The 22,483-nt window shown below is 38.8% G+C and overlaps 1 protein-coding gene across 3 annotated transcripts in view; it reads left to right on the top strand.

The window, feature by feature from the left end:
* pfkfb4a (6-phosphofructo-2-kinase/fructose-2,6-biphosphatase 4a) overlaps nt 1–22,483 on the top strand; it is a 39,587-nt gene that overhangs the window by 14,419 nt on the left and 2,685 nt on the right. For 2 of the 3 annotated variants that reach the window (XM_036559168.1, XM_036559166.1), the window contains exons 3-14: nt 418–514; nt 3,226–3,292; nt 3,904–3,978; nt 4,206–4,262; nt 6,089–6,210; nt 7,091–7,298; nt 7,927–8,073; nt 10,038–10,142; nt 13,341–13,470; nt 14,150–14,212; nt 15,542–15,606; nt 19,700–21,156. In XM_036559168.1, the coding sequence (XP_036415061.1) occupies nt 418–514; nt 3,226–3,292; nt 3,904–3,978; nt 4,206–4,262; nt 6,089–6,210; nt 7,091–7,298; nt 7,927–8,073; nt 10,038–10,142; nt 13,341–13,470; nt 14,150–14,212; nt 15,542–15,606; nt 19,700–19,759 (1,196 nt within the window). In that variant the 3' untranslated portion in view covers nt 19,760–21,156. Of the gene's footprint in view, nt 1–417; nt 515–3,225; nt 3,293–3,903; nt 3,979–4,205; nt 4,263–6,088; nt 6,211–7,090; nt 7,299–7,926; nt 8,074–10,037; nt 10,143–13,340; nt 13,471–14,149; nt 14,213–15,541; nt 15,607–19,699; nt 21,157–22,483 lie in introns of those variants that run through there. The other variant, XM_036559167.1, reaches the window with a different exon arrangement.

The following is a 22,483-nucleotide window of genomic DNA, read 5'->3' as shown; positions in this document are numbered from 1 at the left end:
TCAGACTTGGTCTTCATAGAAGGCTGAAATATCTCCGAATCTCTGTCACTACATTTCGCCATGTTCTCTCTTCTCTCCCTCTCACCACCCCCCCCTTCCCCTCTACACACGCACACACACACACACACACACAGAGCTGCGTCTGAGAGATGATTCTGCCTGTTTGACTCTGTAAAGCGAGTTTTTCACACCACGGTAATCGACCGCGGTTTTAACGATACTTTAAAGTTCAAACGGTACTACTAACCGTCATTAATTTTACCGCAGTTTACCGTGAAACCGGTTACCGTTTCATCTCTAGTTTGCAGATGTTGCTGTGAAATGCCTTAAAATTTGAGATTTCAGTTCTTGATAGAGTTAACGATATTTGTCTGTTGCTATTTGTCTAAAATAGTCCTTTTTTCTTTTGTTCCCCAGAGTTTAACGTTGGGCAGTACAGACGAGAATGTGTGAAGATCTACAAGTCATTCGAGTTTTTCCGACCTGACAACGAGGAGGGGCTTAAAATCAGAAAGTAAGACTTCGTGTAGACAGTGATTGAGCTGTCAGTGGTGTTACATGTAAATATTAGTTAAATGTACTTTACAGTTCGGTATTAAAACTTAAGTGAAAAATAAAATGTACAGTTTTCGCCTATAACCCAAATGTAATTGATCAGCTAAGACATATTTCTGGTCCAGTTTTTGCTTCATTAGTTTTGTGCTGGAGTGGTAGGAGAAGTGAGCCATCAACCCGAAGGTTGCGGGTTCAAATCCCATGACTGACTAGGTATACCTGGTTGTGCCCTTGGGCAAGACACTTAACTCTCACTGCCCCAGGTGGCGCTGCTCTGCTGGTAACGTTGTGCTGCTCCCGGGTTGGGCATAGTTAGGCAGCAAAATGAGAAATTAACATGTAGCTAACAAGTAAAAACTTTAACATATCTATTACTTCATATTATTTCATATGTAGCCCCTGAAAGGACATGGGTGGAGCAAAATGACATGGCTTTTCTATACTGAGTGAAAGCGAGTATCGCTAGAAACAAGCCCGCTGGCTAGTGTCGGTGAAATTTAACGTTCCTGATGTGTTTACCTGCTCTAAACAGTAGACCTCATGATTATCATCATAGATTTAACCAACTACTATGAGTTGAGAAAACCATCCCACATTCCTGAGCAGGAATTCTTAGCATCCTTTGATTTTTCCTAGTTGGAGGTGGGAAATACTAACGTAAGAGCACGGTATTCCGTACACTTCAGTATTCCGTACACTTGCAAATATTTCTGTCTGTGTAATAAAAACCACTTTCTTGACATTTGTCAAAGATACATCTGAGACATTATCATATATCCCTTTTTCCATCAAATCGGTTGGAAAGACCATCTAAGCTGGGTTTGGACATCAAATCTATGCAAATAGTGACCGTCCTCCCCAGCGCCACACGAACATGGCGAGTGGGGAAACCCAGGGATGCGAATGTGAATGGGGTGGGGAAAACGTTCACGACCGGTTAAAATGCATTTTTGCACGTTTAAACATCATATTTAACACTAAAATGACTATTAAACAGTGGATTATCACCATGAAACACAGTGTGTTTAGTACTGAGTTGTTAATCTAAGTTTACACCGTCAGCTAATTTACCTCAGCAGACTCCTTTCAGCTGCGCAGCTTCACAGCACTGCCTCACTTTACTGGGCTTTTTTTTCATGGTAGCCTCATTCACTGCACATATTGTTTATAATAATTCAATTTTATAATCAGTATAATCAGTTAATGTCTATTTTTATGCAATTAGATTTCATAAAACTTCAAATAAAATGCAGGGAAAACACTGTATGGAAAACTGCTCCTTCTGTGGAAGCTGGTGTACGGAGTACTGACGGCACAAACTGCGGACGCAGATGACGTTTTTTTCTTATTTCTTTAAAAGTATTGGCCCAAATGTGACCAATCAAAGTGCATATCGGTTGCTAGGCAGATTTTGCAGAGTCCAACCAATCATTAAATCGTGTATGACTTCGGGTGTTTCCGCAATAACTACTAAAACGGAATACAGTGTTCTTACATTAAGTTATGAGCTTCAGTCGAATGCAGCATTAGCTTCCATGGCTTGTTAGCTACATTAGCCTTGTGCCTTCAGAGAAAAACCATAGCAGCAGACATTGGACATCAAATATGCCTTGACCCATCGGCTGCATTTGGGGTAACGGGAAAAACTGTGCAAATTTAATGTTGGGCTGAACGTTAGCTTTAAGTGTTGTTAGGCTGCCGCTGGCGTTTAGGCTCACTGCTAGCCAGAAGACTCGAGAAGCTCACTGACCTTGGCAGTGAAAAGGCCTAGATTGTTTTCTGCTCTGTTGCTAAGTAACATACCGGCTAATCAGGGTGATTGGTCAAGTGTTAGTTAGGTGCTTAGCATCCCCCCTCAAGCATGTTGAGACACTTGAGAGCTGCAGTCTTCAAAAGATGTACCTGTTTTATATTTTGGATTCACTGTTTTTGATAATATAGTGGTGGTTTTGTTACAGATAAATATATAAAATGATTCTAATGATATTTATACTCTAAACTGTATACATTTACAATTATTTGTAGGAAGCTACATATTGGATGTGTCCAGGTCAAGCTCAGTGACAGTCAGAAAAGAAGTTATAATAAAATTTAATATCCAGAATTCCTCATCTTTGAAAAGTGGTGATTGAATCCTGAGGCAGGTAACTTATTACAAATAATGACTAGGCTAGAAGTAGGTAATTGCAGAACATATTGTACCTCACAAAACTATTAACATTGAATACAAATACTTTCTTTTGTCTATTTTATATTGTTTAAATAGACCCTGTGTAACTTTTTATTGATTATCAATTTAACAAGTGATTCCAAACTTTTGAATCGTATGACTACGCTTTAAAGGAGCCCTGAAAATTCATCATAAAAGGAAAAGTTCACCACATTACAATCTTTAAATTCTGGGTAACACATTATTTGAACTGCAACAGAACAGTGACATAACCATGCCATAAACATATAACGGCAGATGTTATTTGCTGTCATGACAGATTATCGTTATGGCATCTGTCATGACAATTACTGTTAATAGCAACATGACGGAGCGGATATAAAATCTTATGACAACTCATGACATCTGCTATGATATGCCATGGTTACGTTAATGTTATGTAGCAGGGCTCAAGTAAAGTTAATTTAATTAAAATCTTGTGACTCTTTGTTTTTTATCAGGCAGTGTGCATCAGCAGCTCTAAACGACGTGCGTCAGTATCTCACCGAGGAGGGCGGACAAGTGGCGGTGAGTAAAAACTTATGTTTATACATGTGTATAATTTTAAAGCTGTAGACTACAACCTTATAATGGCCCATATAATGGGAAACCAAATCTTTTTGCACTGTTTTTTTAAATGAAAGAGTTTGATGTAATTAAACACTGTTTGAAAATGTGGTGCTCCACAGTCCATAAATGGAAACTAAGTTGTAAAAACAGCCAGTTTTCATTGCTTTGGTGATCGACTCATTTACACATATTGTCTTATTCAGACTACAGCAGTTGGTCCCACCCATTCATGCTGAAGTTATAAGTAGTGTTTCCACCTGGAGACACAATACAAAAAAATAGCTCATTTACATGTATCAGTAACACCCTATTTAAATCTAAGGCACAAAAAGAGGTTAGAAAATGGTCACACAAAAATGAACCATTACTGTTTTAGGTGCATAAAACCCTACAGACTTTATAAGAGAACTTCAGGGGGAAAAATAAAATACAACAGAAAAGTAGAATGTGGGCTCTTCAATATCTAATGCTGTGCTTTACACTTTATTCTACACAGCTGTCTCTGTTTAATTCCCATATTTCATGTGTATTTGCTTTTTTCACTCTCACTTTTTTCTTGACCATGGCAGGTATTTGATGCCACAAACACCACAAGAGAAAGACGAGAGACAATCAACCGGTTCGCCGAACAAAACGGCTTTAAGGTGCAATAACGAATTCCTGTTGTTTTCGTGTTGTTTTTTTGCTGTTGGCTGTGAGGAAAAACATTTGCAACAGCGATGATAAGCGTGTCCTCATCACTTCTGCCTTGCCTCTTTATTTTGCACTGTGTTGACATCAGTGTGCTGCATTTTGTAATTTTAGAGCTGATGAGATTGCGTTTGACCTCTGCTCTATATTGACAACATGCATTATCTTTCTTTCTTCACAGGTTTTCTTCGTTGAGTCTGTCTGTGAAGACCCTGATGTTATCGCAGAAAACATTGTGGTGCGTATCAGTACTTAACTTTCAGTCGCATTTTCACTGTTAAAGCAGTAGTTATTGCCTTTATTCCGAATGTAGTCGATTAGCCAAGTGTACGAAGTTTGCTTCTTTAGTTTTGCACTGGAGCTGCCAGGCTAATGTAGCTAACAAGTAGGGCTGAAACAGTTGCTCAACATTATCAGCAGTAAAAAGTCAACAATAAAAAAATCATTGACAGATATTTCTGTCGATTTTTCATTTACATTTTCAAAGTGAATCCAACCTAGAGTGACTTAGGCCCAGTCCCATCTCACCCCTCGCCCCTAACACTTAGCCCTGACCCCTCTGTTTTGCGTGTTCACTCCTAGGGGTAGGGTGTCCAGATTTTTGTTGAGATTAAGGGTAGGGCAAAGTGTTAGGACTACATGGCCCTCCAAACGGAGATTTTTTAGAGGCATAGTCCAAACAGAGTGTTATGAGAAATGAAGAAAAACTGGCAAGATGGCTGAGCAAGCAACCAAAAAACAAATGTAAAAAAATACAATAACCATTATATTATCTTAGTTTAATGTTGTTTCAATGTATTATGGTCCTTTTCTTCATAACCAGCATAAAAAACACTAGTAGTTTGCTGATGTCTTGGTAGCTAGCTAGCTAAATTTCCTGTTCCACTTTAAATGGTGCAACAGTTACATTCTGAAGCCTCAGGCGTTAGAGCTACTGCACCAGTTAAGGTGGAACAGGAAAATTCAAACAAGAAGCTGGCGAATAGCTGACTTCAGCTTCATATCACTGAAGAATTTGGGATGGGCGATAATAAGTAATTGCCATCCCCCTCTTTGAAGGCTGTAGCCTGTTAATGAATTAATGTTGTTTTTTTATTGGACTGTGGAGCAGTGGAGCTGGGTTCTCTGGAGAGATGGAGCCCAGTACCTTTGGGATGAGTTGAAGTGATCCAGAACTGATCATCAAACATCAGTACCTGGCTTCACTAATGCTCTTGCGGCTGAATGCAATCAGATCCTCACAGCAATGTTCCAACATCATGTGTAAAGCCTTTCCAGAAGAGCAGAGGCCGCTACTGCAGCAAAGAGATGACAGACGTCCAATTGAATACCTTTAATTTCATAAGAAACAGTAGATGAGCAGGTGTCTACAAACTTTTGGACATGTAGAAAGCTACACTATACAACTGCTTAATTAGCTTAAAATACAGATAATTTTCTAAGCATAGTTTTCACACGAAAATGCCATCTGCTTTTCCTGGGAATCTGTTCACACAGAGCTAATCTGGTGAACTAGTACGTTAAAATGTTAAATGATGCTGCAGCATGAAGAGCTGTAACATTAATATACATGTTTACTATTATAACACTTATTTTTAGCCATTGCTTGTTACTTACTGTAGCTTAAAATGACAGGTTTAAACAAACCACCACATGTTCTATTTTCGTGGAGGTACTTTAGTGTGTCAGAACATTGCCAAACTTTTTATTGTTACAGCTCTTCACATTTACAGGCGACATTTAAGCAGATTAATCAGGTTTGTGAATGAATCAGAGTCAGTTCATTCACATGAATAATCGAATAGCAAAATATTAGTTTTTGCAGCCCTGCTAACACAAACACAACAGAATGGACAAAGTTCAGACTGAGTGATGGCTACTGTTTTTATTTAGGTGTTCTACAGTGTCAGAAACCACTGAACAGTTTTATATTAGCCTTCCTTTAGTAAATCCAGTGAAAAACTAAAGATGTAAATATTGCTGAACTTAATTCTGCAGTGGCTTGTGTTGCTGTATATTGTTGTCTGTGTCACTCTTCATGTTGAATTTGTCTCCTTGTCGCAGCAAGTGAAGCTGGGTAGCCCGGACTACACTCACTGTAACACAGAGCAGGCCGTGGAGGACTTCATGAAGAGGATAAAGTGCTATGAGAACTCGTACCAGCCTCTGGATGAGGTGCTGGACAGGTGAGGGAGAGAATCGCCCTCATCAGCAGCTCTGTTTATTCAGGGACTGCCCAGGGGGTTTATAATCAAAACCTATGCACCTTTTAAAATTTATCAGATTAGGAAACAGTTGGGTATTTTACACTGTCTGACTGATTTTTGTAGATTTTAATGGTGACTAAAAAATTTGGGGTCTCTCAGGCTCTCTGCAGGCTTCCTTTCCTCACTCCAATAACTTTGCATTGCTTGCTGTGTAGTTACTAAATAATAAGTATGGCCCCACTGATATAAACAGTTTTGCACCTGCTGAGTTTAAGGGGCTAAAATTTCTGATAAGCATTAATACTGGCCAATATAAATTAATATTTTTTATATAGTTTTAGATTTTAATTTTATACTCTGGTATTTCAAGTTGTCTTTGAATACTCTTTTATAGTGCTCACAGTAATCAGATTCACCTGCTCAGGGAAAAGGAAAGACGCACAGCCGGCATTACAAAACACCCACATTGCATGCGATTACACATTTTCACCAGAGGGGTCTCCAAATCCCGGAATCTTATATAGTGTAGCTTTAAGTAATGATGATATACACAATATGATCAGAATAGCTTATTGAAATGTAATTTATCATGATAATGACAAAATATCATAGTTTTGCCCACCTCGAAATTCATTCTGCATATGTGTTAGTGTTCCTGTACTACCAACTTAAGTGCAAGATTCGTTTGATTTTTGTTTGGGTATTTTTACCTAGTTGTTCTAGTTTTTTGTAGCATTGTATAAAAAACAGTTTTTAAGATTCTTGTATTCCTCTGTCATTTTTACCAGCTTGTCTAAGAACCTCAATCAATCAGCTCTTTTGTCTTCTTGAATCGTCTTTTTCTTAATCTGCCACACAGAGAATTGTCCTTCATAAAGATCATTGACGTGGGTCGGCGGTACCTGGTGAACCGGGTACAGGACCACATCCAGAGCCGGATTGTGTATTACCTCATGAACATTCACATTACTCCACGCTCCATCTACCTGTGCCGGCACGGAGAGAGTGACCTGAACGTTAGAGGACGAATCGGGGGAGACTCTGGTCTTACAGCCCGGGGAAAGGAGGTGAGGATAGGAAAGTATATATAAATATAAAGTAGTTATATTAAGTTTTGATACTATGTTTGGTACTGCTAATGCGTTCGACTGAAGCCCGTAATGTGGAATTTTCCACCTCCAACAAGGAAAAATCAAAGAAAATGCTGCCTCAACTGGTAATTCCTACTCAGAAAGACAGGATGATGCTCTCAACTCCAAGCTCAGCCACTTCTGAGCTCTGAACCAGCCTCTCTGCTGTTAAATGAGATTTGCTGTAGATTTAGCAACATACAAATGGTAGCTTGAACATGTGGAGGTTGAAAATGATGTAATTCCGAGTTCCGACTTCCTACATTTGAACTCAGCGTTAATCTTTTTGCCACTGCACAGACTATACATCTTAGTATAAGCTGCTGCTTTGGGAGTAAAGGTGGGAGGTGCAGCCCACTGAGCTTTTATGAGGTTTGCGAGTTGAAACGGATCAAATATGGAGCAGTATTCAAAAAAGACTTTTATTGTGAAGCAAACAATTCGTAATAATAATTGAATAAAATAAGGTCATATAGTGTCATAATGGGCTGTCTGTATTTGATCCAAACTGACAGATCATGCATCTCCATCCTGATTGTTTTGTCTCTCCCTCCGTCTCTGTCAGTTTGCCCGCTGTCTGGGACAGTTCATCCATGCGCAGGGCATCAGTGACCTGAAGGTGTGGACGAGTCAGATGAAGAGAACCATTCAGACGGCGGAGGCTGTGGGTGTTCCGTATGAGCAGTGGAAAGCTCTTAATGAAATAGACGCTGTAAGTTCTAATGCATATCTATATGGTATAATTAAGGGGTGTTATATATGCAGTAGAATATTGTTCATGTTCAAACATAAAAGTACCCAAAAAGCTTATGTTGCCTTTATTATCACCAGTCATCTTTATTTATTTAGTGTGTCCTTAAGTACTTGTGAAAAACCATATTGAATCAAATCAAGTTTTATGATGCTCTGCATCTTTCCTGACGAATCAGATCATTGTGATGAGATTTACAATCTGCAGCCCTACATTGCAGCAAAGACTTGCCAGAGTGATCTGTTGTGAGTTTAGAGCATAGGTATAATGTCCTGGGGGCCTGAGGGGGTCCCAATTTGTATACCCCCTCAAATAACTCCTTAAATAATATCTTTTGATCGTAATTATTTGGCAATAAAACATGGCATAAGTATTTTACCAATATAATAGATGCTACTGAAAACACATTTAACAGTATCACTAAAACAATAAATTATTAATATATTAAATATTCATTAAGAGATTTTGGCTAAACAACTTGAGCCAAGAGCGAGAAACAAGAGCTTAACGGTTCACACTGGAGTTCCCCCTCAATCACGTCACATTAAACTAAAGAACTGCTATGGCAGGTGCTATGTCATGCCTTTTGATGTGTTTAGCACCTGCTAATGTAGGTGTGGGTGAAAAAAATAGCATGTCATGATACTTACAGACACACTTTTAATTTCTACCCGATTTTCTCCCGAATTTAGTCGTCTCCAATTCCGCTAGTTAGGACTCCCCCAATCACACGATGCTATCAACGCTAGGAGGGTGAAGGCTAAAACAGGCTTCCTCCGAGACCTGTGAAGCCGCCAGATCTGTTACGTCAGCTAACAGACGCCTGCGCTGACTAGCATCGCGCTGAGTGATGGGGGGAGAAGGAGGGGCCATCCTACCCACCCAGAGAGAGCGAGGCCAATTGTGCTCTCTCGGACTCCCGGCTACGGATGGCTGTAGCATCACCAGGGATCGAACTCGCAATCTCCTGATGATAGGGCCAACGCTTAGACGGTTGCGCCACTCGGGAGCTACAGATTTTTTAAGGATACACGATATGTGTCATGATGTTTTGACACAGACAAAATACACTAAATACAGTTCACATTTAAAAGCGACTCAAAAACTATGAACACGGTGATTATTATTCAGCATATTACATACTGTGCTGCACTAAATTCAACTTAACAGGACTGATTATGCTCTCTTTGTAATGAAGCATGCGGTTGGTCAGTGTTCTTATAGTTCTCATGGTATACTTAGAAATGCTCAATGTGTGTCATGATAACGAAAATGATCACGCCAACAATAAAATATTGTTAAATCGCCCAAATTGCCTTCAAAATATTGTCAAATCACCTATAAAAAGATGTTTAATGTAAAGGTTCATTGGCTCTGTACCTGTACGTTTTACAATGACAAAGTTGAATCTAATCTAATCTAATCTAATCTAAAGTGATTGCACCACATGATATTGTGAAATATTTTGAATATCAGTGCATATCACTCAGTCTGAGGCTGAGACAAACGTTAGTTAACGTTACATCAGCATTATCTGTGGCTGTAATAGTACAACCAAAGTACAGTTAGCAGCGCTAATACTAACAAACCCAGAGACATAACAAACACTGCTTAGAAACACATTGTATTTTTCGTTAATCATGCTAGACAGTATTATTATATATCTGCGTATTCTAAAAGTGTTTAATATGCCTTTTTGTTCCCGTGGCTGCATGCTCCCGGACCCCCAAAAGAAGGTCTTATTCAACCCCTCTACTGCTCAACCTCAAGTTATGCCCGCTACGTTTTCGTTTAAACTAAACTCAGTGTTACAGGATTTTTCATGACGGTGATTTCTTACAGCCTAGACTTGGTCATAGGTGCTTGTATAGTTGGGTTTGTTTCCTTTGTGTGGATGTGTGATGGGCGTGTTTCTGTGTCTGCAGGGTGTTTGTGAGGAGCTGATGTATGAGGAGATCCAGCAGCGGTATCCTCTGGAGTTTGCACTGCGGGATCAGGACAAGTACCGCTACCGCTATCCTAAAGGAGAGGTGAGCACCTCAAAGACTAATGTGCCTCTACATGAGAATCGCTTTTCAGTACATACTCACTTGTTTACTAGGCTCCAGTTGAGCCACAGGCTCCATGTAGTCCAAAACAGGCAAATGTCATCTCACTAAAATCTTTCTTTCTATCCTCTTAAGTTGTCATTATATAATATATATGTCATATATATATATAATATAAATGTCATTATAACACGTAAGTCGGAAGTTTCCATTAGTGGTATCAAGGGGTGTGGTGGGGTTTGGCTTAGCCAGGTCAAACGAAATGAAACAGCACACTGTCTGAGCATGTTTCCAGAGCACACAGAAAGAAAGGAGCTGTAAATCCAGACTGTAGGCCGAGGATCCTCGATCGATATCCGCTCACCTTTCAGCTGCTTAAACCAGAGAAAATCAACATTTGCTCTTTGTCAGAAGTGAACTGTTCTTCTTATTTGGTAGTTTTCTTATATGGTTTGTTTTTGTTACAGGTTTAATAAATTGTGTATTTGCAGCCTATAAATCCCTTCTTAGCAAAATAATAAAACGTCTAAAGCTTAACCAAAGAAGTAGTTTATGGGCTACTCTTACTGTAGCTATGCATCGTCTTTTTTTTTGTTTTGTTTTTAATAAGTCATGTAATCAATACTATGGCCAAAATTAACATATGGCTGGAGGCTTATCTTTTGGGATATAGATTTGATTTAAATTGATTTTTGGGATATAGATTTGATTTTTAAAAAAAAATCAGTAACAAAAATCACAAAAAATTATCAGCAAGCAGAGAAATGCATTTGAAAACATAGCATTATTCAAAAAAATGCAGAGAGAAATCTGTAGTTTTTTTATTTAATAAAACTGGCTGCCTGTTCGGAGGAGCTAAACTACAGCTCAGTGGTTCCACACTGGATACTGATGAAGATTTGTCTTAAATGAGGTCTTTTCTCTTCAGTGGACGATGTGTCAACATTTTAGTTTGTCAGAAAAATATATTTCTACTGTTTCTGGACCTAAATGACATCTGCTAGAGTAGTTAGCCTAGTTAGCCTTAAAGCCGTGCTATCTCTGCTTTCAGTCGCGTCCTTAAAGGGGAATTCCACTGATTTTTCAAGGCTCGTATAATTTGGCCTTTAAAATGTAAATAAAGCCATCCAGAGTGTTTTGCTGTCACATGGTTAATTGAAGAGAAACCTGTGGTGATGGGAACCAGGGGGTCTTTGGAAACTATTTTGCCTCACAACACCCTGCAGGTATCCCTCTGCCCTGAATAGATCCTAAAAATACACACATTCACTTAAAACTATTGTAAAACAACGTCTCAGACATGGCAGCAAATTCGTAACCTTTCTCATGTAAAAACCTTTTTTTGAGAGAGCTTGCAGATACATTAAATGCTTTGGATGTCTGGTTCCTATCACCACCACTGAGAAGAGTTCTGACTCAGTGAGTTTCACTAGAACAGAGTATTTCACATCAAACCACTCTGAATGACTTTGTTTACTTAAAGACTTATTTATGCAGAAGTTCTTTAAAAAAATTTATTTCAGTATTTGTAAACTGGCATCTCGAGGGATTAACTGAGTACTGAAATATGGGGCCCCTAGGATGCGATGTCTGCAGTTGCTGTTTAAATGCGATCTATGAGGTCATCAAGTTGCCTTTGACGTACACAGTGTCCACAGTTCTGTCCTGCCTGTCATTCAAGCCTGAGTAATCTGCTCACTCGTCCTTCCTCCATTCCACTTATGAGGCTCCTGGCAGTCTGAGAGCATGGCGCTTAGCCTGCTGTCACAATGCTAATGGCTAGCCAGGTGGCTAATGGCTAGTCTGCTAATGATTACACACAGGTTAATCCTCCTATGAGACAAGAGGGCTGTGATAAAGATGGGCCGTGATAAACAGACCTGTTAGGCTTTCCTGTAGGCTGCGATTATGTTGTTTTTATGGAGCCTAATGCTGTGAGTGAGAGAGTGGAGCAGGGTAAGAGAGGGTGAGTGAGGGCGAGCTAAAGCAGCTCACAGACCATTACCTCCAACCCAAACATGCTTTCTCTCTCCCGTTTAGATCACTCATCTGGAACGTACTTGCGTGACTTATTTGGCAAGTTTTTATTGTTTGTTACTCGCTGAAAGATGAACAATGTCCTGTCACCCTGACAACAACGTTAGATGATAAATACATAAGCATTGGGTACATTTTTATTATGGATGCACCGGTAAATGGGAAGTTTGGGTCAATATCCATTCCCAGATAGCAAGCATACATCAGTTCACTGGCTTGATAAGGTCGGCACCCCACTGACTGCCACAGCTGGTCCACCCTCCGACCACCCTGAGTATTGTCCTGCATACAAGCTCTAACTAGTTTTTAATCTCTTCAAATAGATTTTAAATGCTCTTAGCCTTTTATTGTGGAAAATAAACTTACACAAATATTACAAACAACTGAGAGAAAAAAATAATGACCAGGCCTAATATAAAATGATTTAGTTGAAAATGTTGGTGCTGACACTGAGCTAGATTAAAATTATTAACTAAACTAATTTACAAGGTATAACTAAAGAAAGGAAGGATGGAAAAAGAAGTAAATAGGACTGTGAGAGGAAAATGAGTGATGTTAATGGAATCTTTTCTATTACTCTGCTTAACCACCGGTGGGCCGCCCAGAAAACACCAACCAAACCATCAGTGGACGCCAGCTTTGCCATCAAGCAGGCCAACAGCGGTCCACTATCCTCTTGCTATCAGGGTACAGTCGTATGCATAAGTTTGAGTACCACTGGTCAAAAGACATGTTAACTTGTGAACACAAATATGGCATTTTTTTCTGCTAATTTTATTGCTGAATTTCAGTTTTATTTACTGAGTTTAACATACTGAAAAAATATAAAACATAAAATGTACAATGTGCCATAACTTTTGCACAGGACATTTTTATGTTTTTTATTTTTTTCCCAATATGTTAAATTTAGCAAATAAATGGTAATTGTGTAATAGAATGTGCAGAAGTGTGTTCTCTGTAGAGAATGTGTTAACGTATTACTTAGAAAATCAACATAAAGTTTGCAAAACTTTGCATGCGACTGTACATAAATTTACATACTTCCATTATTGAATAGTTAACTACATAATTAATTACATTATATTCAGTTTATGTTCTGTATCGACAGGTTTGACTCTGCATTTTGTACTTTTGTCTGCTCAGTCCTATGAAGACCTGGTGCAGCGGCTGGAACCGGTCATTATGGAGCTGGAGCGGCAGGAGAACGTTCTGGTCATCTGCCACCAGGCCGTCATGCGCTGCCTACTCGCTTACTTCCTGGACAAGACGGCAGGTAAGAGCCGCTTCAGCTCTGCTAATAAAAAAATGGACAACACTGGTTATTTAGGTGTCATTCAGCTGCGCTGGTTTTTTACTTTTTACTCAATTCAGAAAAAAGGAAATAATAGAAAATTTGTTTTTTGGATTTTAGGCATTCTGGGAAATGTAGTCTTACAAGACTAGAGATATTATTGCGCTGCTGTCAGAACAAAATGCCTGTTTCCCTTCACATTGTGTGTAAATTTCATGATGAATGGAGCAAAAGAAACGGCCCAAAATGACGTGTTAAAACGATTGGTTCCATTGACTGACATTAAAAGTAAAGTAGGATTTTTCTTTCTCCTGTAAAGTTACCATTTTGGAGATACAAGGTTTTGTTCTGAGAGCAGCGATTGTTTTCCTAGGAAAATAACCATGTAAACATGATTACATATTGAGGTGTAGAATGTGCATTTTTTACAGAATTTGTCTGCTTGTTTGAATAACAAATTTACAGTTACATCATGTAATTATCGCTAACAATAACTGTGACTTCTAATGGTTAATACTGGTTAATAATGGTTAATATTAGATTGCAGTATTATAGTTTAATACCCTGCACTGCACTTTATTGTATGTTCTATTGTTTTTCACTAGTAGATTTTATATGAATGAACCTGATTATATTAATCAAGTCAATGTATCTTCCACAGAGGAGCTGCCTTACTTGAAGTGTCCCTTGCACACAGTGTTGAAGCTGACGCCGGTGGCCTACGGTAACGATATGCCTTTTTTTTTACCCCCCTAGTCATTTAAACTAGGTGTGTGCACAGATACTTCAGTACTCAGTTAACTATACAAGATGCCAGTATTCTAATACTGAAATCACTATGTGGGTATTTATGTTCAATCACCGGAAGATGGAGAAAATATGCATGATAATAATTCAGTGTAGCTAGTTTTTAATTTGAACAGGACTGTTAAAAATGGCGAGTTAGCTCATATTTGAGTATTACTTTTTGCTACTATGAGACACGAGAGCCTTAATGTGAGCACACTGCCAAAGACGTGACTGAGAAGGCTCTGGCACGGCGTTATCACTAACAGGCTAACTACTCTAGCTGGTCTGGAAACAAAGAAAATATATTTCTCTAATAAAGTCACTTGTTGTCCACTGAGGAGAGAAGGCCTTGTATAGAAGATGACGAGTCCTCGTACCTCATCAGCATCCAGTTAGTTCTGTTAGCTCATCTGATGAAAACGTACCGATTTCCCTCGGCAATCTTTGAATAATAAAACGTTTTAAACATAATCATTTGTGTGGTGCTGTATTTACTGCAAAAACTGGCATCTTGCCAAGTAAAATTATCTTAAAAATAGTCAATAAATCTCATTTCTCCTGTTGAGATTGTTGTAAGCTTAATTTACGATTAATTACCTTATTGCTAGATATTTGTTTTAAGTAATTTTATGAAGTAAAATTATCTCACTATATTGGCAGATAATTGTTCTTGTTTTAAGAAATGTGCTTGAAACCATCAAAATGATCTGCCAGTATAGTGAGAGAATTGTACTAAAATTACTTAAAACAATTAAATAATGTCCATAAATATGCTATGTAATATAATAAGTGCACAACCATCTCAAAATGGGAAATATTAGATATATTGACTAGATTTAAGATCATTTTACTTGACAAGACCATTTTTTGCAGTGTTTTTGTGCTGTCACCTAAACAGGAAAGCTCAGAAACCCTACATTAAATGAATAGTTTGATAGTACATGATTTTCCACTTATCCTAAAGGTGGTTGATCAGCCAAGATGTGTTTGGTGTCTGTATTTTGCTTGTTTGGTTTAGAATGGGAGCAACCCAAAACAGTTCCACAAATACGTGCCAAAACTTCTCTCAACCCGCTCAAACCACATCTGGGTCTTAATTCAGGTCGCACAGACAAGTTTAGAACACAGGTTTTTTTTTTTTTTGGCCAGTGTTTTTTCACTTCCTCTGTATGGACAGTTGTACAATAACTGCTGAATTAGGGAAACATATGGAGGCAGCGAAAAGACAATTAGATGATTAAATGACAGCTTTTCTTTCTTGCAGGCTGCAAAGTGGAGAGCATCTTCCTCAAAGTGGAAGCAGTGAACACCCACAGAGGAAGACCAGAGGTAAGAGACACACACACTCGCACAGAGGTCAGAGGCAGATGCCTGTTACACGAGCCGAGCCAGATGCAGCCCAACAAGTGGGGGTTGGGCTCTGGTTTGTTTTCTAATGAGTGATTTTTTTGTGTTGTAGACTTGTTTTTATTTGAAGTATTGTGCTTATGTAATTTCACGCACTCAGAGTCGTGGGTATGGGTCGGTTTTGGGCTTTGAGCAGACAGAAGAAAGGAACTGTATATAAATATATGTTCAGTAATATTTTGTTCTTTTTGCTTTAACCATAGCTTGTTTTCTGTTTTATTATAAAAAAAACATTTGTGGGGGAAAAACTAACGCCCAATCCCATTTCACCCCTCGTCCCCACCACTTAGCCCGACCCCTCCGTTTTGCGTGTTCACGCCCATGGGTAGGGGTGTCCCAACTGTTGTTGGGATAGAGGGGTAGGGTGAAGTGTTAGGGCTTCAAGGCCCTCCAAAGGGAGGTTTTTCAGAGACACACTCCAAACGAGTGTTATGAGAAACCAACACACAAATCAATAACATAAAAACATTATATGTGTATCACAAATGATCATCAAATGTTAACAGACTTAACGTTAAATAGACTTGTTTGCAGTCTATCCTACATACCACAAATCGATCCACCAGCGTTCCCAGGTGTTGAAGGCGTCTTCGTTTTATGACATTTCTCCCATTTGCTACAGACAACCACAAAAGGATGCCTGTTGGAAATGTCTGGAAAAAAACAAGTCTGTTTATGTAAAAGCCACCAATGACTACTGATGACATGTTGGGTTCTTGAAGGGTTGTCCCATTTCGTAGGGGAAGATTTCAACCACTAACCCTTGTAACTTACTACCAAGGGCCAAAGTGACACTTGAAAACAAGGGGTAGGGGTATAAATAAGAAATGAGATTGGGCCTAGGTAGAAGTAACTTGATCCTTCAACCAAAAGGTGCAATGAAACACATTTTTACGTTCTTTCCTTTAGTATTTATGTATATTATCGCTGTCGGAACAAAACCGTGTATCGCCAAAATGGTACAGGAGAAACTTTTATTGTTAAAGTAACAAGTAATGCAAGAAGAAAACACATTTCTGTTAGTCTCTTTGTCATATGATGATGTCACGCTGTAAACGTCAGCTGTTTTCAAATTGTCAAAAGATAAAAAAATGGCAAAAATGAAGATACATGGTTTGTTTGGACAGCCGTGCATAAAGCTCTCCGGACAAAAAAGTCACATATCATTTCTTCTCTGATGCTTGGTTAAACCAATGACAGCGTCAGTCCTGTCAAAGACTCTCTTGAGAGTTCTTGTCCATTTTAGTCCACTGTTCCACTAACTTTGTGCTTTGTGTCTGAGCAGAACACAGATTGGTTAGAGAGCTGATCAGCTCATTGGCTGAGTGAAGCAGTCTGTGCTTAGGGATGTCATAACTGTTCAAAAAGCAAAGTTCTATAACTTGAGTTCAGAAGAGCAAAAACATAATAACAGTGTTGAATATTTTATGCTGTTCTGTGTTCAGATTACTGCATTTCCTATGTTAAATGATTAAGCATTTACAAGCTATGCTTTTCCAGAAAAGCTCTATTTGAGCCCATTCATTTTGAACCCACTCAGTATCACCCTCTAGTGCCTGACAAACATTATTACAGAGTAGTAAGTGTCTTCAATAGAAATTCTTTGGCTTTCGTGGCAGGCAGTGTGCACTCAGTGTAATCCTTAGAAAAGAAGTGATGCGTGCCAATAATGTTTTGTCTGGGAAGCTTATGTTCTACTCTAAAAACAAATACAATTTCATGTTGCATATAAAGCAAAGGGAAAAGATACTTGCTGCAGAAAAAGTGTCCGTTTAATAATGTATAGGGTGTCGTTTTAGGATGCAGCAGACACTGAATCATTTAGCGGAATCGTTTTCTGTAGTGAACTTATTTTATTTCTCTTTGCCATGTTTTCATTTTATTTGTCACATTAAAAAAACTAACTAGAGGTGTGACACACACAGACTCTGAGACCCTGCATTACTGCAAAGGATGAAGCGCTTCTAAGACCTTCACAGTCCCATTTCTGTTCTCTTAACCGGTACCGTTATTCTCAAATGGTGTTTGATTTGGGTGCTAATAGCATAAACAGCAGAAGCAGTAGTCTTATTTGTAACTGTCCCTGTGCACAACATGCTAACTGTAATTGAGACATTGTACGTTGCTTCTGTCTTCACAGCAGCCGATTTGTTTTCCCATGAAGTCACTGTTTACAGCCACAAAAAGTTTCACTCAGCATGTCTTGTATGTCATCAGCCATTTTTACACTGAACGCCTCAAACAGGAAACGCTGACATAGCACCTGGTCCGGCCCAGCTGTACAGTAGTGGTCCTCAATCGTGGTCCTGGAGTATCTCCACCATTCAAATGTTGTTGTTTTTACTGCTTTAACACACCTGATCCAACTAAGATCATCTAATTTACAAGCCCTTACTGAGCTGAATCAGACTAGGGATGGGTGATATGGCAAAAATATCACAATATAGAATTTACAGTACACTATCACAGTATTTAGCTTTTCTTAAGTTGGGATGCACAGACACAATGCATGAGCAAACCAGCAGAAAAAAAGCTGCAGAACTACAGTACTGTGTTTTGTGTGTTTATTCACTGTAATAAGGAACAGGAGGAAAGGTTTAAAAATTGAACACTAAATTAGAGTTTTCGATAAGCAAAATAGCTTCTTTTTAACACTACATTCTCATATTTAAGAACCATGATACATCGATAGTCCACTAGAGGGCACTGTAGGGCCTGCGCTTTGGTCAGATGTTCCAGTCTGCTTAGTCTAAAGAAGGAAAGAGTACTGCGACCATCTAAAGCAGAGGTCAGCAAGTCAAATGTTAAGAAGAGCCATTTTGTCTTTCCAACAAAAATCAAACCACCTTGGGAGCCACAACATTTTATGTCCATTTTACCGTCTTGGCTGTAAATATGTCTCAGTACGTGCTAATGTCCTAGTACTGGCTAAAAATGTAATATAAACAAAAACGCAGACTTACTTTAAGCTTTAGCTCAGCTGTAGCCGCTTTTCTCGCATCTCTGGCAGGAAACCTTTCCGCAAAAGTAGAATAGTTTCTTGTAAAATGTCTCTCAACGTTCAGTTTTTATGAGGCTGAAGTCGCTTCTCATTCGCCAGCTTCTTGTTTGAATTTTCCTGTTCCACCTTAAATGGTGCCTGAGGCGGCAGAATGTACTGCTGCACTATTTAAGGTAGAACAGGAAAATCTGAACAAGGAGCTGGCGAACGAGAAACTGACTTGAGCTGTGTGACCTTTTTTTAGTGTTTGTCAGTTTCTCGCTGCAGATTAAACGTATCAGGAAACCAGCTGAGTGATTATAAACGCAAATAAGTCCATTCATCTCCAAATTCTCAGTGTTCAGCTTAAATCTCTCTCTTTGCCATTTCATTAGCTACTCGCTAGGTGAGACTGTTGTCTGTGTTGCTATGGTGACCAGCAATCTGTGCGCCAAACTTCAAGGTTAAAGGCTGAATTAGCAGTTCTACATTAACTCCAGAGTTTAAGACCATTTATTGTTAAACTGTGTTGAACGATCAGCAGAGCTTTATTTTACTGTAAAGGAGGATTATTTTATTTTTACCTACAAATCTAATTCTGCTGTGGAGCCGCAACAGGGCAGTAAAAGAGCCGAAGCCACATGTTGCCGACCCCTGATGTAAAGGCTACCGCAACACGATACTGATAGTACAAAGTGCAGCTATAGCACACAGGTGGCAATAAACATCAAGCTCAATTTACTCTCTACTTGTGTGTATATTTTTGTGTGTATGTATGTGTGTGTATATATGTGTGTGTGTGTGTCTGTGTGTGTATATCTATCTATCTATATCTATATTTATCTATACATATATATTATGTATGTATGTATGTGTGTGTCCATAGGCCCTGCAATTGTACAGGGATATGTTCATGAATGTGACCTTGTTTCAGTGTATATTTGTAAGACCCAGTTGATTCACCTGGTCGCCCGTGTGACTCCACCCCCATATTTACCTGCTGTGTGATGTCATCTCTGTGTTTGTGTCGAACAGAACGTAGATGTGACGCGGCTGCCGGAGGAGGCCTTGCTAACAGTGCCAGCTCATCAGTGAAAGACAAACACGCACAGATGCACTCATTTACACTCGTTTTCACTCCATCCATCTTCCACTCACTGGGACAATCCACCAGCATCAGTGGCTTGTCCTCCAGACTGTTGAATCAGAGCAGTAATTACTCTGTCTGTGCTCTGACATGTGTTGTTATTAACTTGAAACCAAGCAGTTTGTGCCTGATGTCTGTGGTCAGGCTCTATTTTTTTATCTTAAGAAGCTTTTACCAGCTATTATCAATGAAGCAGCCAGACATCACATCTGTTAAATCTTAATAATTTAGCTGGATAACAGTATTTTATATTAACACAGAGATTTTTAATCATTGATTAAGTTTACATTAAAGGAGAATTCCACAGAAAAAAAAAAATCTGCAAAATTTGCAATGGTTGAGATGAGAACAGTCATTCAGAGTGGTTTCATATGGTTCTTTGTAGAGTAACTTAAATTCTGATTGCTCTACAGTGGTGGTGGAACCTGGTTTTGCAGTGTTGGCAACACAAATATAGCCATTTTATTTACTATCCATAATGACCAGTGAACCCACACACTATTGATGATGGTAAAATTGTGGTAAATATGGAAAATATTTTTTCTCTGGGGATTATTTTGCCTCACAACACCCCCTTCACCATGAATGGGTTTAAAATTGATGTAGTTTAGGCCACAACTTAAACTCTTAAAAAAAAGCAGTGTCTCAGATATCAAGCAGTTCATTCATAGTAATTTCATAGCCATTTCATATAATAACTTTGTGACGTAATTTCAGACGTCTGGTTCCTATCACCACCACTGTAAACAGTTCTTACTCAGTACGTTTTTTCTAGAACGGAGCATTTCACATCCAATCAGTCTGAATGACTGTGTGTACATCTTAACCATTTAATTATATAGAGATTTTGAAAACATGGTGGAGTTCTCCTTTAAGCTACACTACATGCTGTATTGCAGAATGTGGCCATTTTTGTACCACAATAATTAAGCAGCTGCTAAGAATGAAAACTAATGCTATGACTACATTGATTCGTACTGCTGTAACGAACAAATTAAAATGAGCCCTTATAAGCTAAACCCATGTAGACAGCCAAGTCCAGAAGATTTGCTGCTTCTGCATCTTGACTTTGACAGTCCTTTGATTTTTTTTAATATTTTGTCACTTTTAATTTATATGGATTTAAATCTAAACTAAAAAATCTGTTCTTATGATTAAGAGAGCTTTAGCTTTGCTATGAAACAGAAGGTATAGTTGCTAACACAGAGCTAACTTGCTCAGAAAGAAATAAAACATGCTGTGAATTTTAAAGTATGTGAAGTTCTCCTTCCTTTTATAGGGAGGTGATTTTATATCCTGATGTCTCAATGGAAATGCTAATAAAATATGTTCAATAGAACCCGGAGACCGTTTGTATTCATATATACTCAACAGGTGAAGTTCAGCACAGGAATTTCCATATAAAACAAGCAGAAATATATTTCCTCAGAAATACTTTCAGATAGTCAACATACAGCACATACATGAGGGTTTTGCTCTGTTGCCACACTGCAGAGCAAAGAATTCAAAGCAGTGAGGTTGTTGGAATGAACTTGTAATAGTTTGGCCATAAATCTGATTTACATTTTTCCCCCTTGCCCCAAATGTTTTCAGCCAGCCAAGACATGTTTGATATCCTAACTTTGCTTCTTTAGTTTTGCACTGGAGCTACGAGGCTAATGCTAAAAAGCTAAGCTAATGCTAAAAAGCTACAGCTTATAAATGCTAATTAGCAACAGTTGCAGATACAAATAAGTCATTTCCGTAGTCTTGCTTATGTGGTTTCTGACCGTGGATGACATGTTGTTATCTGCAGAAATGGACAGATGTATGTGGCATAGCTAAAAACTGTAATGGTGCCATCTTAAAGCTTCAATTCTGTCCCTTCATTTGTCCATTTTTATAGCCAACCGTATGTCTTAGTGCCCTAAATCACATAAGTATTCAAGATTACTTTACAGCTTAACATAGTTTGAGGTAAGTGATGATTTAGGCATACAGTTAGCAGAAGGCTAACCGGTAGCTGTGTCCCCATTACTTGTTAGCTACATTAGCCTTGTAGCTCCAGTCTCTAACTAAAGCAAATTTGAGTCCTCAGACTTGCCTTGGCTAATTTGACTTATTGCTTTAAGGCAGCACTTTGGCAGCTTTGTAGGACAAACCTCACAGTGCCAGATGTGCAGGAAAAGTACATAAACATAAAATTACATAAGACTCCAGCCTGGATCTGAAAACTTTAGCTTTATATTGCAGAAAGGCCACAATAAAGAGGCGGCTGATCCTGTAGAGCTGGTTTAACCAACATGTATAGCCCAGTCAGCAATGTTACATGACTAAAAGTGCCAGGTGTCTATAAGATGTGTGGGTGGGTGTACAAGCGCCCCCCCGGGGCTAAATATTACTCCTGGGTTGCTCAACAGAATCAAGCTAGAACTGTATGTACAAACACATGTATAGCATCTAAGGCTATATAGAGGGTCAGTAGCAGTACTTTAGACCCTTGTCATGCCTGGCTTCAGTCCAGCTCATTACACCATAGCTTTGTTACTGATCAAACATGGATGTATTTATATACCCTTAGTTTATTTATAAACCTTTTATAATAACAGTTAGGGATGTATCAGGGGTGGTGACGGGGACTAGCACCACCTATTGCAGCCTAGTGCCCTTCAGTTTATAAAATATTAACCTTG

The sequence above is a fragment of the Colossoma macropomum genome, unplaced genomic scaffold (assembly GCF_904425465.1).
Source record: "Colossoma macropomum unplaced genomic scaffold, Colossoma_macropomum, whole genome shotgun sequence".
Taxonomy (NCBI): Eukaryota; Metazoa; Chordata; class Actinopteri; order Characiformes; family Serrasalmidae; genus Colossoma; species Colossoma macropomum.
The sequence above is the reverse complement of the archived record's forward strand: the minus strand, read 5'-3'. Positions and strand labels throughout refer to the sequence as shown.